The 16,155-nt window shown below is 61.9% G+C and overlaps 2 protein-coding genes across 7 annotated transcripts; one reads left to right on the top strand and one right to left on the bottom strand.

The window, feature by feature from the left end:
* The first annotated feature begins 950 nt into the window (after positions 1–950).
* Positions 951–8,825, top strand: HMGA1 (high mobility group AT-hook 1). 5 transcript variants are annotated; one of them, XM_054294045.1, is made up of 6 exons: positions 951–1,065; positions 1,299–1,411; positions 4,784–4,888; positions 5,576–5,656; positions 6,723–6,773; positions 7,835–8,825. In XM_054294045.1, exons 3-6 carry the CDS (start codon positions 4,787–4,789, stop codon positions 7,886–7,888), a joined length of 288 nt encoding a protein of 95 aa, XP_054150020.1. In that variant the 5' UTR covers positions 951–1,065; positions 1,299–1,411; positions 4,784–4,786; the 3' UTR covers positions 7,889–8,825. The 5 variants fall into 5 exon arrangements, with proteins under 5 accessions (XP_054150020.1, XP_054150019.1, XP_054150018.1 ...); XM_054294044.1 differs by having other exon boundaries at positions 7,832–8,825; XM_054294043.1 differs by having other exon boundaries at positions 5,573–5,656.
* Positions 8,826–9,154: 329 nt separating this feature from the next.
* On the bottom strand, positions 9,155–10,644 carry SMIM29 (small integral membrane protein 29). 2 transcript variants are annotated; one of them, XM_054294040.1, is made up of 5 exons: positions 10,436–10,644; positions 10,088–10,280; positions 9,981–10,006; positions 9,815–9,920; positions 9,155–9,561 (listed from the first exon to the last, which is right to left on the bottom strand). In XM_054294040.1, exons 2-5 carry the CDS (start codon positions 10,196–10,198, stop codon positions 9,499–9,501), a joined length of 306 nt encoding a protein of 101 aa, XP_054150015.1. In that variant the 5' UTR covers positions 10,199–10,280; positions 10,436–10,644; the 3' UTR covers positions 9,155–9,498. The 2 variants fall into 2 exon arrangements, with proteins under 2 accessions (XP_054150015.1, XP_054150016.1); XM_054294041.1 differs by having other exon boundaries at positions 10,088–10,262; positions 10,568–10,636.
* Between the last annotated feature and the right edge of the window lie 5,511 nt (positions 10,645–16,155).

The following is a 16,155-nucleotide window of genomic DNA, read 5'->3' as shown; positions in this document are numbered from 1 at the left end:
TCTTCACATCAGAGTTCAACCCTTAGAGTCAGGATGGTCAAAAGCACCTAAATCAGTTTCCATGAGATTTCTGATTGTTGTTTTCTCAGGAGTTTGCAGAAATGTTGCACAACGGGATGCTGAGCTCTGGATTTCCTGGTGTCCCATCAAGGATAAGCACCACAAGACCCCAAATGCTCAGCTTGTGTTAGAAACTGCCCTGACACAGTGGGGACCTGGGTTTTGGGGTACCTCACTGGAGAGCAGATCTCAGCTGACTGCAGACTGACCCAAACCCCTTCCAAACCAACCAAGGAATTCTGAACAAAGCTCCTCACTGCAAACTGAGCCCAGCAGCTGCCACTAGCCCAGGAGAGCCTTGGGGCCACCGACGACCCCCAAACCCCACTGTGCAGCGAGCAGAACCTGCTCCACAGCAGCCTCACCTTTCAGCAGTGGTGCTGCAGTAACACATTAAATTCATATTACACATTAAATTAACATCGCACATTAAATTAACATCACAGCACCCTCCAGGCGGCCTGGGAGCCCCGGGGATGGAGCCCCCACTGCTGCTGCCTCCACACGGGAACCAGGAGCTTTTGTGGGGGTTGACCTGGTGAGGAGGCAGCAAAGAGAAAGAGCACCGTGCTCCGGCCATTAGCACGCGGTGACTGCCCCCACAGGGACACCAAACCCCCCACGCCAGCCCAAAATACAGAGAGGGGAAAAACGATGGGGGATCACGCATAGTGGGGTCACCACCACCACCACCCCCGTACGGCCCCATTTGGGAGCATTCCCAGCGCGGGAACACGAGGGTGCCTCAATCCTCTCGGGCCTCGCAGGGGACGCTCCCTCCGCCCGCGGGGAGCCCGGGGCGGGCCGGGCCGGGGGCGCAGCCGCCGCCGCAGCGCTTTGAACGGCCCTATCGCTCCCGGCCGCGCCGCCCCGCGCCGCCCCCGCCGTGATGCGGCCCCGGCTCCGCCTCCCCCGCTCCGCCGGCGCTGGGAGCTCCCTTCGCCTGTTTGCCCTTATTTAATTTCGAGTGTGATTTTGCTATTTTTAGCAGCTGGATCCCCTCCAGTAAGGCTAGGAGCTCGCTCCGGTTTTTTTTTTCTCCCCCTCTGCCCCCTTTGTCCCCCCTCCTATTTTATTTTTTTCCCCTCGTTCCCTGCAAATGATTTTGACCCAGCTTCCTTCCTCCTGGAGCAATTTTTTTTCCTCTCTCTCTCTTTTTATTATTTATATAAATACGCGGGGCCTGGCGGGGCCGGGGATGCGGGGCTGAGCCGCAGCCTCTTCTCTTCTCCTTGCAGATCCGCAATCGCCGCGGGCGGGGGGTCCCTTCGCTCCGCAACACAGACCCGCCGGGAAAAACAAAACCATCCGAGCGGCCCCAAAACCCACGGCGAACGCGATCAAGCTGACTGTGAGTGCCACCTTCCTCTTCCTTTGCTGCGGGGGGCCGGGGCTCCGCTTCCCCTCGCCGCATGCGGGGCACGATCGGCCCCGGCGTGTGGGGCTTTGCAGGGACGCGGCTGCGTGCGCGGCTCGCCGTGCTTCGCTTTATTATCGCTATTAATTAATTATTGTTAATAGCGGCGTGATGCACCTGGCGGGCCGCGGCCGAGCCGGGGGGGGGGGGGGGGGGGGGGGGGGGACGGGCGGGGGTCGCGACTTTGCTGCACTAACTCGGCTGTGGGTGATGCGAACGGGCCGCACCGAGCCCGGCGGGGCCCGCACGGCCCCGGTACGGCCGACACCGTGCAAGGTGCGCGGGGCCCGGCGGTGCGAGCGGGGCCCGGCGCTGAGGCCGGGGCGGCGGGAGGTGCGCGGGGCCGCGGCGAGGCCGAGGCCGGCGCTCGGCGATCGAGCACACGCGGCTCGGGGCGAAGTTGCGGTGCTGGGGCTCGGCCGCCCCCCGGATGGTGCCCCCGCACCCCGCCAGCCCCGCAGGCCGCCCGCAGCGCCGGCTCCACGAGGGGTTTTATTACACCACCCCCCCACACACACCAGGACGGGGGCTTCACAAAGCCCTGATGGTGCCCTTCCTGCCTCTTTTCTTTCTCCTCCACCTCCCTCCTTCCTTTCCTTTATCACTTCCTTTTATTATGCATCCCAGGAAGGAAGGGGGGGACTTTGCTCAATGGCAGCCCCGGGGTGGGGTTCAGAGCAGCCCCACGGCGGGTCTGTGCTGAGGAGGAGCCCGCACCCCTGCCCAACAGGCTCTTCAACTTCTGCTCCACGATTCCTTCCCCTCCTCCTTCCCCATCCCTCTGCCAGGAGGTGCGGCTGGGATCCTTCTCCAGCTGCCATGGGGCTGGATTTTCTGGGCGTGAAGAGCTTTTATATATATATATTTATATTTTTATATATATTTTTTTTTTAAGATCTAAGGCCCCCGCCTATCTCCCCGCTTCTCCTGGGCCAGTTTGTTTAATCTAAGAGTAGGTGGCAGGAGCGGGGGATTTATGGGGTTATCAGCACAGAGCAGCATAAGCCAGCGCAGGCGGCTGGCAAGGCGAGAGCAGGCCCGAGAGCGGGCGGGAGCATCGCTGCCAGGGTTCAGGTTGGCCCTTGTGCAACCCAGAGGTGGCTGCTGAGGACAGCCCAGCTCACGCTGTGCGGAGCGGAGGGAGCGATGAGCCTGGGGGAGGAGGGCCCGGCGGCTCAGCATCCACAGGGATGGAGAGGGGAGGAGGTTTTTCCTTCCCTCCGTCGAGAGGCAGATGTGGCCCCTCCACCTCCGAACCGTGCGGAGATGTTCCCCCCGCCCCCGGCCGCGGGGAGCCCGGCAGGCCCTGCCCGCGTCCCCCCACTGATTCCTCGCTGCCTGGAAAGGTTTCTCCCTCAGCTGCTTCCTCTCCTCCATGGCAACCCAGCTGCTCCCTCCCTCCCTGCGTGGCTCTGCTGCGTGTGAGCAGGGCCGGGGCTGCTCCCGCCATGTGCCCGGCACGGTCCCGCAAGGCTGGGAGCACACCCGGGGCAGGTGCTGCCAAACCCGGGGGCATCGCAGCGAGCTGGGGCTGCCCTCGGGATCGGGGCTTGGCTGGGGAGGTGCTGGGATGGCAGAGAAGCATCCCCCATTTCCAGCATCCTCCTTCCCAGCCCCCTCTGCCTGAGCCCCCCGAGCCCTCTCAGCTCTGGAGCCCCTGCAGAGAGCTCGGGGGTGCTGGAGGGAAGGGGTGGGATGAGGAGAGATGGGTGGGTGGGATGAGGAGGGATGGATGGGTGGGTGGGAGCTGCACGTGCTTTCCCCCAGCACCAACAACTTTGCAGCAGCTGCTGCTGCTTTTGGGGGGGATGGAGGAAGACCCAGCAGCACCCCCGTCCCATGGAGGGTCCCCTTGGCATTCCCAGCTGGAGCTCTGTGGGCTCTGCTCCCTCCTCCAGGGCAGGAGAGCCCAGCAGGGTGGGGGCCATGCTGGGCCCATCTGTTTCCAGCTGCAGGAGGGGGCACGGAGCAGCTCGAGGCTGCTCTGCCTCTGACAGAAATTGACTTAAAAAGAGACAAAATCCCCGTCCCAGCCCGAGCAGCAGCCGGCCCTTTGCTGGCCTAAATCTAAACCATACTTCTTTTTTTTCCTGAGAGACTCCTTGAAGGGCTCTGGGATGCTGTGAGTAATATTTTCGGGGTGTTTACACTACAGCATGGTTTCTGTCTCCCAAAAAAAAAAAAAAAAAAAAGACTCCGAGGGTGGTTTTTGTTGTTGTTGTTTTGCACTCATGAGTCACTTCCAGAGGGGAGCAGGAGCTGACGCCTGTTTTTTGAAAAGGCTCAGAGGTCTGAGAGTGGCTCCTCGGGCTGCATGTGCTGCCCACACCCTCCCCAGTGAGGCTCAGTGTCCCAGGGGGCTCAGCACCCTCTGCCCCCACAGCCCTGCTGTCCCAGCTGCTCCAACACCATCAAATGGGGAGCAGCTCCTCAAAACTGAGCATTGTTACCCCAGAGGTAGGAGGGTGCCTCCATCAGCACACACGGGCTGGGCACACAGCCTCAGAGCTGCCTCTGGGAAGCCTCACCCTGGGCAGGTGTCCCCAGCATGGCCATGGTCACCCCACCTGTGTGGGGTCACCACGATCACCGGGGCTGTGGCAGCAATCCTGCTCCTTCCCACCCCGAGTCCCTCCTGCCGCCAGCCCGGGCACGGAGCCACCCCACAGCTCTGGAAAAGCAGGTTTTCCCTGTGCCCCTGGGAAGCAGTGAGGTGGAGAGGGGAAGATGGAGCCTTTTCTTGGGTGGAATTGCTCCAAGAGCAAGGCAGAGCTGCCCAGCCCTTGGGGACGTGCAATGGGGAGGTGACAACCCGGTGTCCTCAGGACAAGTGCCTGTCCCTAACCCCAGCTGGGCAGCAGGAGCGGTGCTGAGGGTGGGGAGCAGGGCTGTGGGACCCTGAGCCCCTCTCCATGGCCTTGGCACCACTCTGGGGACACCCAAAGTCCCCAATGCCACCACTCACCCTTCCTCAACTCACCAGTGCCAGCAGCACATCTGGGATTCCACATTAAATCTGGAGCCTCTCCTCTTCCTCGAGGAAAGGGGCCAGGCAATGCAGGATGGGCTGGCCAAGCTGCTGCTCCCCAAAAGCCTGAGGGGACCCCAGCAGCTGGGTATGGGCTCTGGGTGGCTGTGCCATGGGCTCAAAATGCAGCCAGGGCATTTTGCTGCCCAGCCCGTGCCAGGAGCATGCAGGGGGCATCTCTCCTGCCCCAGGGTGAGGGCTGGGGGGTGTCACAGCAAGCCAGAGCCGTGCCTGACTGTCCTTCCTCCCTCCCACTCCTCCTCACCCTGCTGGGACAGACGATGAGTGAATCCAGCGCCAAATCCAGCCAGCCCCTGGCCTCCAAAGGGGAGAAAGACGTGGCGGAGAAGAGGGGCCGAGGGCGGCCCAGGAAGAAGCCGCAGGTACGTGGGGTCCCCTGTGAGAAAGGGGGCACTGGGCACCCCCGGGGTGTGGGGTTCCCTGTGAGAAAGGGGGCACTGGGCACCCCCGGGGTGTGGGGCAGCAGGAAACCCCCCCCACACCCACACCCCCAGTGCAGTCCCGTTACCCCTTTGGGCAGCACCTCCCCAACAAGCCCTTCCTGGGGGTCTCCAGAGTCCCCCCAGAGCTCCTGGCCCCGCTGGGGGCTCTCCTGCCCCTCCCCAGGCCCTGCTGAACCTGCCTCTGCAGACAGGCTAATTAAAGCCCCATTAACAAAAGCTGCTCAGAGAGATAAGATGCTGCTGGAGCCTTTATAGTACCAAACCCCGCTCAGCCCCCCCTACCCCCAGGCAGGTGGGGTTTGTGCACATCGTATTTCTGCAGAAAAGGTGATTTGTGCCTTCCACGGCTGCTGAGCAGGGTCTGGGTTGAGGGGCCGTGGGGATTGTCCAGCTGGGCTGAGTGGGTGATGCTGGGGGTGGAAAAGGTCACCTATGCTGAAGGACGCACAGGAGCCTGTGCCTGGTGTCTGATCACCAATCCCAGCGTGACCAGTGCTCCCAGTACCACATGGGAGCATCCCTGCCCCAGCAGGGTCTGCAGGGACCCCCAGGCTGCACTGGGAGCCACTGTGGGCATGCAAACCCCCTGTGCTCTCCCTCCAGCAGGAGCCCAGCGAGGCCCCGACCCCCAAGAGACCCCGTGGACGGCCGAAGGGCAGTAAAAACAAGGCCACCACAAAGGGCAGGGTAGGTACCTGGGATGGGGCTGCTCCAGCTGGGGGCTGGAACCACAGCAGGTCCTGTTTGAGCTCTGTTATGGACAGTTCAGGGCAGATCTGGTCCTGTTTGAGCTCAGTTATGGACAGTTCAGGGCAGATCTGGTCCTGGTTGAGCTCTGTTATGGACAGTTCAGGGCAGATCTGGTCCTGTTTGAGCTCAGTTATGGACAGTTCAGGGTAGATCTGGTCCTGATAGAGCTCTGTTATGGACAATTCAGGGCAGATCTGGTCCTGATAGAGCTCTGTTATGGACAGTTCAGGGCAGATCTGGTCCTGATAGAGCTCTGTTATGGACAGTTCAGGGCAGATCTGGTCCTGTTTGAGCTCTGTTATGGACAATTCAGGGCAGATCTGGTCCTGTGTGAGCTCAGTTATGGACAGTTCAGGACAGATCTGGTCCTGTGTGAGCTCAGTTATGGACAGTTCAGGGCAGATCCGGTCCTGTTTGAGCTCTGTTATGGACAGTTCAGGGCAGATCTGGTCCTGTGTGAGCTCAGTTATGGACAGTTCAGGGCAGATCCGGTCCTGTTTGAGCTCTGTTATGGACAGTTCAGGGCAGATCCGGTCCTGTTTGAGCTCAGTTATGGACAGTTCAGGGCAGATCTGGTCCTGTTTGAGCTCAGTTATGGACAGTTCAGGGCAGATCCGGTCCTGTTTGAGCTCTGTTATGGACAGTTCAGGACAGATCTGGTCCTGTTTGAGCTCAGTTATGGACAATTCAGGCCAGATCTGCCTCTGAGGTGGGGATGGAGGGAGGAATCGGGCCCAAGGAGGAGGGTGGGGGAGCTGGGGGCCGTGTGTCAGCACCAGGACACCCCAGATAAAGCTGTTTGCAAAACGTGCGACTCACATCCTGCACCCACCTCGTGACTCAGGGGCATCCCGGGGCTGGGGGGGCTCGGGGGGCTGGCAGCAGCACCCCAGAGATGCCACTGGGGTGATGAATCACGGTGGGAGGACGGGGAACACTGCCCACCCCCACCAGCATCCTGGGGACAGCCTGACCAAAACGCCTTTTTGTCGTCCTGGCTCAGAAAGCTGCAGTCACACCAGGGAGGAAACCTCGAGGGCGACCCAAAAAATCGGTGAGCAGGCTTTTCCCTTCCCCATCCACCCTGGCGGGGCGCTGGGCACTTTGGGGGCACAGCAGCTCCCCAGAGAGCCCCGTGAGTGTGGGGTGGAAGCTGTTGGGTTGGAGGAGCTCCGAGCAGCTCAGCCAGCAGGACACTGCACTGGGTGGGCTCTGAAGCCTCCAGAGGTGTGGGTTTGAGGAATCCTGCCCACCCCACCTCCCCATGGGCCCCAGAGCAGCGCTGGCTGGCTGGTCCTGCCCTGGGGACGTGCTGGCACACGCCTGCCCAGGTCCCTGCACAGCATTCCTGCAGCCCACGGGTGCAGCCACCCCCTTCCCTCCCTCAGCTTCCCTCCTCCATCCCATTTTCCCTCCTTTCCCCCTCGGTTCAAACGGCTGCCAGGTACCCGGAGAGTTTCATCTCCTTTCCCTGCCTGTCCTAGATTTTGCTCCTTTTCCCACTGAAATTCCTGGCAGAGCCGAGGGCTCGATGCCAGCCAGGGCTGCAAACCCGAGGTGCCACCCTGGGGTCTCCCGTGCCGGTGTCACGGTGCCAGGAGCTGTTTGGTGACCCCGGGCTGTGCAGGGGGGTGTGGGAGGAGCCTGTCCCGTGCCAGCAGCGGGGCCGTGCCGGGACACGGGACACGCTGTCCCGCTCTGGCAGGCGCGGTGGCGTTTTTGTGAATGGAGCGGGAGGAGGAAGCGGGGGCTGCTGTGAGTCAGGCTCACTCAGCCCTGAGTCACCGGTCACAGCCTCCCACCCCGGCCTGGGGGCTGGACAGGGACACCCGGGGCTGGACAAGGACACCCAGGGCTGCCACCACCCCGTTGGTGACCACAGTCCCACACTCAGAGGTGTTTTGGGGAATGGTCTCCCCTCCTCACTGTGAGCCCACCCAGGGGCTTCTCAGCTCTTCTCACCTGGGATTTCCCTCCGAGCTGGGCTCAGGCACAGTCCCTGGCCCAGCTGAGTTTCCCCTGTTGTGTGATGTGCCCGGCCAGCCCTCGGTGCAGGGGCACTGGGGCACTGCCCTCCCTGACACCCCCCGGCCACGCTCCCTTGCCTTGCAGCAGCAGGACGAGGAGGAGGTGAACATTTCCCAGGAGTCATCCGAGGAGGAGCAGTGACACCTCCCGAGCCGGCGCTACCTCATCGCCCGACGGCCCCGCAGCGGCCGGGGGAGGGGGGTGGGGAGAGACCCACTGTGCCGCCCCGGCTTCCTCCTCCTCCTCCTCCCTCCTCCGCTCCCTCCTCACCCTCAGACAACGGCAGCACTGGAAAATGGCCCGACCCGGGCGGCCCCCGCAGCCCCCGCCCGGGGCGGGCACCTGCCCCAGCTCCCCCTCCCCAGCCCTGGGGTTCAGGGCAGCCCCACTGGAAAGGGGGATCGTGGCACAGAGCCGGGGCTGGCACCCCCCGCCTTCGCTGCCCCCCATGCAGTGATCTCACCCCGCCTGGGTGGGGGCTGGCTGCCCCCCCCAGCACTGGGCTCTGCCCTGGGGCCTCTGCAGGGAAGAGATGGGGGGGCAGTGAAGATGAGACACCCCCCCCCCCCCAAAATGCATTAGACCTTTGCTCTGGCCTGCTGCTACCCCGGGCAACCCCCTTGGTCCCCCCAGTCCTGGGTGACTGCACTGTGCGTGGGAGCAGCTCCCACAGCAAGGGAGCCCATCCCTGGGGTGCCCACCCCGAGGGGTGCCCGGGCACAGCTGGCTCTGGGCAGCCCTCTCCTCATAGGTTCTGGTATATATATATTTTTTTGTTGAGTACTTTTTTTCCTTTCATTCACAACTACCTCTGGATATTTAAGTTCCACTCTCTGAACTCACAGGCGTGCTGCTGCACTGCCAGGGCACCGTGGGCTCGGTGGTTCCTGTTTTCGGGGTGTTGCTGGGGGCTGTGGGGTATTTTTTTTTTTTCCCCTTTTTTTTGGGCTTCATTTTTCTTTTTTTTTTTAATTGTTATTTTGAGGTCTAGTTTGCTCTGCTGCTTCAAGGGATCGAGGCTGGCAGGGCAGAGGTGTGGGAGGACCATGGGATGCTCCCCCTGCCCCTCTGCCCCGGCACGACGGCTGCAGCGGGACCGGAGGTCGGTGCCGGGCGGCCCCGGCGGGAGAGGATCGGGGTTTGGTTTGGGGTTTTTTTTGGTTCACTGTTAACGACCTTTTGGGTTCCTATTTGCAGTTACTTGAATAAAACATTTTATGGAGCTTTGTGACTGGCCTCTGTCCCCGGGCCCCGGCTGGGTGGGGCAGGGCTGGTTCCTCCCGGGGCATCTCCTCCACAGGGACATCGAGCCATCCACAGGGATGGAAACACAAACAGGCAGAGCCCTGCTGCCCCCCAGACTCCCACCCAAGGCCGGAAACCCCAGCCCCACTCGGAGCCCCGGGACCAAGGCAGAAACACGTTTATTTACCCCATTTTCCCCCAGGCATCCCGTGCCAGCAGAACCCGCTGCTCCCTGCCAGTCTGCCAGCCCCAGTGGGCCCTCCTGGGCTTCCCAAGGGGCTGCTGGAGCAGTTCAAGCAAAAAAAAAACAACCCAAAAATGGCAAAACCAGGCACTGAGGTCAGAGATGTCCCATCCTGGTCAGTGCTCAGAGGTGGGGGCAGCGGCTGTGGCATCGTGGCACCACTGTGGGCACGTCCTGCCCGTTCTGGCCGATGGAACCAGCGCTGCCCCCGTGCTCCCTTCCCTCCCGCGGGCAGGATCCGGTCCCGGTGCTCCAGGCAGGGTCAGGCCCTCCAGTCCCGGCGCGGGGGCCAAGGGGGCGAGGGTGCCCCCCAGCCGGGCACCACCTGCAACACAGAGGGACACGCCTGCAGCCCAGGGCGGGGAATGCACTGCCCACGCAGCCCAACCCTCCCAAAACCTCTGCTTTACACCCAAAGCCCCACTCCCTCGAGCTCGGACTCAACCTTCTTGGCGGCCTTTCTCAACCTCAATGATTCCCAGAGTTCCCTCGGGACAGGCACCTCACTTGCTGCTTCTGCTGCTTCAGTTTTCCATGGAAAAACTGGATAAAGGCCAATTCCCAGCACAGCCACCCACCTGAGCCTCCTCAGCCTCCACCAGCAGCTCCTGCTCGGACTCGGGCGGCTCCTCAGCCGGGTCGTAGCTGTACATGGGCAGCAGCCGGTGCCGCAGCCGCTCGGACCTGCCGGGGGTCTCCGGTGAGCGCTGCCCCCGCACCCCCGCAGCCCCCGGCCCCGCTCACCTGCGCTTCTTCTTCACGTACATCACCTGCGGGGAGAGGCATCAGCGGCGCGGGGCCCCGCGCTGGGCTCGGCACCCCCGGAGCCCCCAGCCCGCCCCAGCACTCACCGCGGCCAGGAGGGCGCCCAGGAGGGTGAGGAGGAGGAAGGGCCCCAGCACGGAGCCCACCAGCGAGTCCCTCGGCGCGCCCGGGGCCGTGGGCGCCGTGGCGTTGCTCATGGCCCAGCGCCGGCTCCTGCCCGCATCGGGGGGGACGCGCCCGGCCGGCCCCACCGCGGGAGCTCTGCAAGCCACAGGCGGCCTTGGGAGTGACCCGCACCCCGGGAATGACCCCCCGTACCCAGGAATTCACCGCTCGGGAATGACCCGCACCCCGGGAATTCACCGCTCGAGAATGACCCACACCCCGGGAATGACCCGCACCCCGGGAATTCACCGCTCGAGAATGACCCACACCCCGGGAATGACCCGCACCCCGGGAGTGACCCGCACCCCGGGAATTCACCGCTCGGGAATGACCCCAACCCGGGAACCCACGGCCCGGGAATAACCCGCACCCCAAAAATTCACTGCCCGGGAATGACTCACCGCCCGGGAATGACCCCCACTTCGGGAATTCACCGCCCGGGAATGACCCCAACCCGGGAATAACCCACTGCCCGAGAATAACCCACTGCCCGGGAATGACCCCAACCCGGGAACCCACGGTCCGAGAATGACCCGCACCCGGAGAATTACCGCCCCGGAAAGACCAGCGCACAGGTAACCCACCTCCCGATAATTACCAACTACCCGGTAATGATCCCCCTCTCGGTATCACCCCGTGGCGGGTAGGGGCACTCCGCACCCCCTCCCTGCAGAGCTGGGGCTCTGGAAGGGGTTCCGCCTTCACCAGCGGCAGGACCGGAGGGACCCCCGCACTGGGGCTGTGCCCGGGACACCCTCGGACCACGGACCCCACCCCAATTCCCCCCTTTTCCTCCTGGTCCGGTTCGGGATGCCCCGGGGTCCCCCCCCTCTCACCCCCCCCCACTCCCCCCCCCCCACTCCGGGGATCCCCGCGCGCGCGCCACGCCCCGCCCCGCCCACCTGCGCGCGCCGCCCGCACCCGGAACCCGCGCGGCGCGTGACGGGCGCGGGGCGGGGCCGAGCGCGCGCGCGGAAGGGGGGCGGGGCGATGGCATGGGGGCGGGGCTTAGGGGCAGGGCGGTGGCGGCGCGCGGCCGGCAGGGGGCGACAAAGACCGGGCGGGGGGGGGCGGGAAACCGCGTGAGGGGAGAAAGGAAACAGGGCCGAGAAACGCGGGGAAAATGGAAAAATGGGAACCGGGAGAGCCAGGAAGGGAAAAACGGGGCAAAAAATGGGGAGAAGGGAAGGAAAAAACCCTGTTGGGGGGGGCACAAGGAAGGCGAACAGAGGAGTGGGCGGATAGATGGAGGGAGGGATGGGGGAATTGAACATCTGGCCCAGCTGGGGGTGTGGGTGAGAGAAGATGGATGGATGGATGGATGGATGGATGGATGGATGGATGGATGGATGGATGGATATGTGGTTGTGGTGGGAGACAACCATCCCACAGAGTTTGGGATGGCCGGGTTTCAGGGGTGCCAGGCAGGGTCCCCCACACTGGGGGCTGCTGTGGGGCTCCTGCCGTGGCCGCTCTCCCCCACGCTGTGCCCGTGGGGACTTTGGCAGGGGCTGTGACGGTGCCAGCAGTGTCACCCACAGGGTGGCAGCGCCCCAGCCCTGATCCCGGCCGCGGGGCTAATCCGCTTTGCCCGCGGGGACCAGATGGTGCCGCTAAGTGGGTCAGGCCTGAGCGGGGGACACCAGGGAGCGCCGGGCCCCACCGCGCTTCCCAACAGCTACAAAATATAATCATCGGGGGAATGGGGTGAAAGAGGGGCCTGGACATGGCAGGGTTGGGGGGACACAGCCCCTGGGCTGGCAGCAGGGCAGGGCTCAGACCTGCGGAGCATCCAGAGCCTGCTGAGCTGGTGGGGAAGAGCAGCAGCTGCTCTGCAGCCTCTGGGATGAACTTGGCCATGGCACAGCCAGTTGTACCCTGCCTGCACCCTGCCTGCACCTCTGCCTGTACCAGTCTCTGCACTGCTACCCTCACCTACTGCCCAGCCCATGCAGGGTTATTTTCCCCTCTCCAAACCAGGAAAGGGCACCAGCTGTCCCGAGCGTGGCTAACTGCTGCTGTTCCCAATGTTCCATTGTCCCCAGGGGTCCCACTGGCCCCACCAGCCCACACTGACCCCACTCTACCCAGCGGTGGCATTGGTTTCCCTGTGTTGACTCCCCCTGCCCCAGAGACCCCTCCCAAACCAGCCCCAGCCCCTGTTCCCCACTGCAATGGGGGAATCACAGAGTGGGACAGGACCCCCAGTCCCCCCAGCCCAGCACTGACACCTCGGGAGCCTTCCTTGCTGCCACCATCCACCGCTGCCCATCCCCTCCCAGCTGAACCCTGCTGCGCCAGGGCTAAAAATAAATCCATCAATTTCTAGGAAAGCTCCTTGGAGAGCGTGAGCGAGTGGGAGCACATGGCCAGGAGGAGCATGCGTGCTCCAGGGGAAGCAGCATCCTTGGGAGGAGACCGGGGCCACCAAGCCCCTCCACATGGCCACAGCCAGCCCAGGGCACCCGCAGCATCCCCAGGGTTTTTTCCCCCAATCCACGTGGACATTTTTTTGTACCAATCCACTGCTTCCCAGAGCAGCCAGATGAGGGAAAAAGGGGAGTCAAAGCTGGGGCAGCACAGGACCTGCTCATCCCTGGAGGAATCTCCCCCTTGCTAACCTTGGGGTGGGGAAGGATGTTGGGAGGGCTGAGGGCAGCATCGCCAGCCATCCTGGGGACAAGGCACCTTTGTGACCGGGGTGTCAGCCAGGGAGACAAAGCCGGACTAGCGACACAGGGTATTTATTTCTGCCCCAAACCCCGCTGTGAGCCATCACCCCCCTCCGCTGCGCTCCTCGGCCCCCAGCACATAATTGGGGACAGCTTTGCTGAGCCGCTAAGCTCCCGTTTAAGCAGCTGAGCGCGAGTGGCCGGATTTCCAGGCAGCGCATCCCTGCGGCTGCTCATCCGCCCGGAAAGGCCGGGGCGGGGGTGCCCGGTGCCCGCGGGGGCGCAGCCGGCCCGGCTCTGCCCGCTCAGGCATTAACGCCGCCGTCAGCCCGGATTAATTCTGCCCTGGGCTCCCGCCGCAGCTGCGGGGAGCACCAGCCCCGTGCGTGCTCAGGGAGGAGCCGGGACACAGGCAGATCCCCAAGGGAATCTGTACAGGCTGGCTTAGGGATGGGTATCCGCACCAGGACAGGTTTGCTTGGCAGGGAAATCCGCTGTTCTGTGGGCAGGCAGGCAGCCGCAGCGGCACCACGCAGTGCTGGGTGCTCTCGGTGCAGGCTCCAGCCAGCCTCTGTCCCATTTATATTGTGGGAAGGATTTGGTGAAAGAGGTGGGAGCACATTCAGAGGCTCCCCGAGGCTCTTCCTTAAAATGCCCCTTTTATTGCAGGGTGCATGCCCCATCAGAGCCCATCCCAACACCAGGCTGTCAGTGACATCCCTCCAGTTCCTCTTCCATGCCCCATCAGAGCCCATCCCAACACCAGGCTGGTGGTGACATCCCTCCAGTTCCTCTTCCAGGCCGTGGCTGTCCCAAGCCACCACAGGCAGAGTTTCTCCTTGGGTGACACACTTGCCCAATCTCCGAGTTCAGCCACGATGGAGAGACCAGGCAGGAGGCAGAGCCGTGTGAAATACTGGCGTGTTTATTGGTTGGCACTAGATTACAGCCCACACTCTTGGCAAACTGGCACCCAGCGATTTTATTTTTTCAATTTTTCACTCTTTTAAAGACAGTGACGGCCTCCCTGTCACACACAACTCAACAGAGGAAACCCCTCGTGACAGGACCCCACTGCACCACCCAGTTCACACACAGAGAGCCCTCCAAATTTCTGGAGACACTGTAGAGGTCAGGATCGTGTGGGGATGTCCTGCAGATGGGGGTGAGGTCAAAGGTACCAGCTCAGACACAAACCAGACAAACCCCCACAGCTCTGACCAGCCAAGGAGAGTCCTTGTTTTGGGGAGGAATGGAGAAACCTCAGGCAAACACAACTATGGACACGAGGCTGGACAATGGACCCTGGGCATTCATCCCTCTCCTGGGTCTGGGGTCCCCTTCTCCTGATTTGGGGGGGCTGCCAGGAGCCCCCCACATACACAGAGCTCATGGAAGGACTGAGCAGCAAATGCAAAGTGATCATTCCAGATTTTCTGATTTAATAAATATAAAATAGGACACACAGGAAATTCAACAAACACTCTCAGAGCTCGCCAGGTTTCTGAGGCAATTCTAGAGCAAATTCATCAAGTATAACATCAAAATTCCCATCTTCCCATCAAAAAAAAAAAAAAAAAACCAAACCAAAACCAAAACAAAACAAAACAAACCTCTATGGACTAGCACCAGAGAGAGATTTATAAATCTCCTAAATACAACTTCAGTCCAGTTCAGTTTCTTTTTCACCAGCTCCACTTCAGTTCTGTACAGACCTGCCACTACCCCAGCACAGCACTCAGGATCTCCAGAGCCCAGAGCAGCTGGATTAGTTCATTCCAGGGTCAGGAAAATGAGGATCACACCCTGTGTGTGTCAGGGGCTCAGCTGAGGGACACCCCAGCCATGAGGTCACCACGTCCCTGAAGGGCTGCAGCCACCAGATGATGCCATTACTGAGGAGAACAGAGCCAGGAGAGAAAACTCAGCCTGGGGGCCAGAGCAGAGCAGGCAGAGGGAAAAGCTCCTCACAGTGCCACAGTCACTGCCTGGGGCAGGTCTGGCTGAAGATGCAGCTCCATCCCCACCGGCACAGGCTCCGCTTGGGAGGGTCAAGCCCCAAACCAGCCCCTCACCAAGCCCCAGGGTTCCTGTATGCTCTGCACAGGGATGGACGCTGCATCTGGCTGTGTGAAAACACCAACACGTTAATTTGGGATGAAACAGAGAGAACAGGCAGGAGAACCCACAGCTCTGGTACAAGGGGCACTCGCTGGACCTGTGCAGCCTCCAGGATTCTGATCCCTGCTCGCTGTGGAATGCTGAACACAGCTTCTGCATGGAAAAGCTGAGGCGAAGGCCCAAAGCCTCTGCTGGATCCGGGAAGGGAACTGAGGATTCCTGACATTCCCTACCCACATTTGTAGCCACTGAATACTTTGTGGCCACACAAGGGAAAAAGCAACACTTGCAGATTCCAACCCCTTTTCAATTTTTCCCTTTACAGAGTTTGCTTTAAGGCACATTCCAGCTCAGGCTGAACGAGCTGCCTCAGTGCCCCACACGAGAGCAGGGAAGAGCTCACAGCATCCACCTACACAGGAACGGAACTGGTGGCAATGCTGATACTGCTGCTCCTTGCAGCCCCAAACCCAGCTCCCACCTTCCCCCCCAGCAGCAGGTTTGGGTGCTGCCTGCCCAGCACCCATGGGTGAGGGACCCTGACGTGCTGCCCCCTTCCATCAGCTGGCTGATGAAGAGCAGCCCCTCCTCACCTCACACCCCAAACCAGCACTCAGGACCTGCCAGGAGGGGGGACCAGAGGGCTGCTGCACCTCGCTGGGTGCCTGGGGACACCCTCTGTCACACCCTGCTCCCAGCAGTGCCCAGAGAGCACAGCCAGGCCGAGAGCCAGCTGAGAACTGCTCCCAGGGGATGCTGACACACAGAGTGACACCTCACATAAGGGTCAGGCCAGCTGAGGTAAGAAACCAGCTCGGAACAGCACCAGTTTCAGCACAGCTGGGAGCCCCAGGCTCATCCCCTGGGGCTCAGTGGCCCCAGCAGAGACTGAGCAGCACGGACCGGGCTGCAGAACCAGAGCCACCCTCCCACAGCTGCCCTGGGCCTCTCACAGACAGGGCAACGCTCATCCCAAACCAATTAATAGAGATAAAACCGCTCCAGCTGCTGGGGGTGCAGCTGGACAAGCTCTAGAGAGAACCTCAGATGCTGAGGAAGATGGGAATTGTGTGGTGCACACGGCTCAGGCCTGGACTGAAATCTGCATCTCTTCCATCAAGGCTATTCCTGCCCCAGGAGCCATTTCCAGTTACATCAGCCACTCCGTGGTAACAGCATCAATCCATGCCACATTA

This window comes from Melozone crissalis, unplaced genomic scaffold (assembly GCF_028551555.1).
Source record: "Melozone crissalis strain CALT ecotype California unplaced genomic scaffold, PUWL_Pcris_2 ptg000198l_1, whole genome shotgun sequence".
Classification (NCBI taxonomy): Eukaryota; Metazoa; Chordata; class Aves; order Passeriformes; family Passerellidae; genus Melozone; species Melozone crissalis.
This window is presented reverse-complemented; position numbering and strand designations above follow the sequence as displayed.

Coding starts and splice junctions, on each gene's coding strand:
- SMIM29 (XM_054294040.1), bottom strand. CDS start 10,198: ATGAGCAACGCCACGGCGCCCACGGCCCCGGGCGCGCCGAGGGACTCG. Junction 9,921..9,980: donor TACGTGAAGAAGAAGCGCAG/GTGAGCGGGGCC, acceptor GACCCCCGGCAG/GTCCGAGCGGCTGCGGCACC. Junction 9,562..9,814: donor TGGAGGCTGAGGAGGCTCAG/GTGGGTGGCTGT, acceptor TCTGTGTTGCAG/GTGGTGCCCGGCTGGGGGGC.
- HMGA1 (XM_054294042.1), top strand. CDS start 4,787: ATGAGTGAATCCAGCGCCAAATCCAGCCAGCCCCTGGCCTCCAAAGGG. Junction 4,889..5,572: donor GGCCCAGGAAGAAGCCGCAG/GTACGTGGGGTC, acceptor CTCTCCCTCCAG/CAGGAGCCCAGCGAGGCCCC. Junction 5,657..6,722: donor AGGCCACCACAAAGGGCAGG/GTAGGTACCTGG, acceptor GTCCTGGCTCAG/AAAGCTGCAGTCACACCAGG.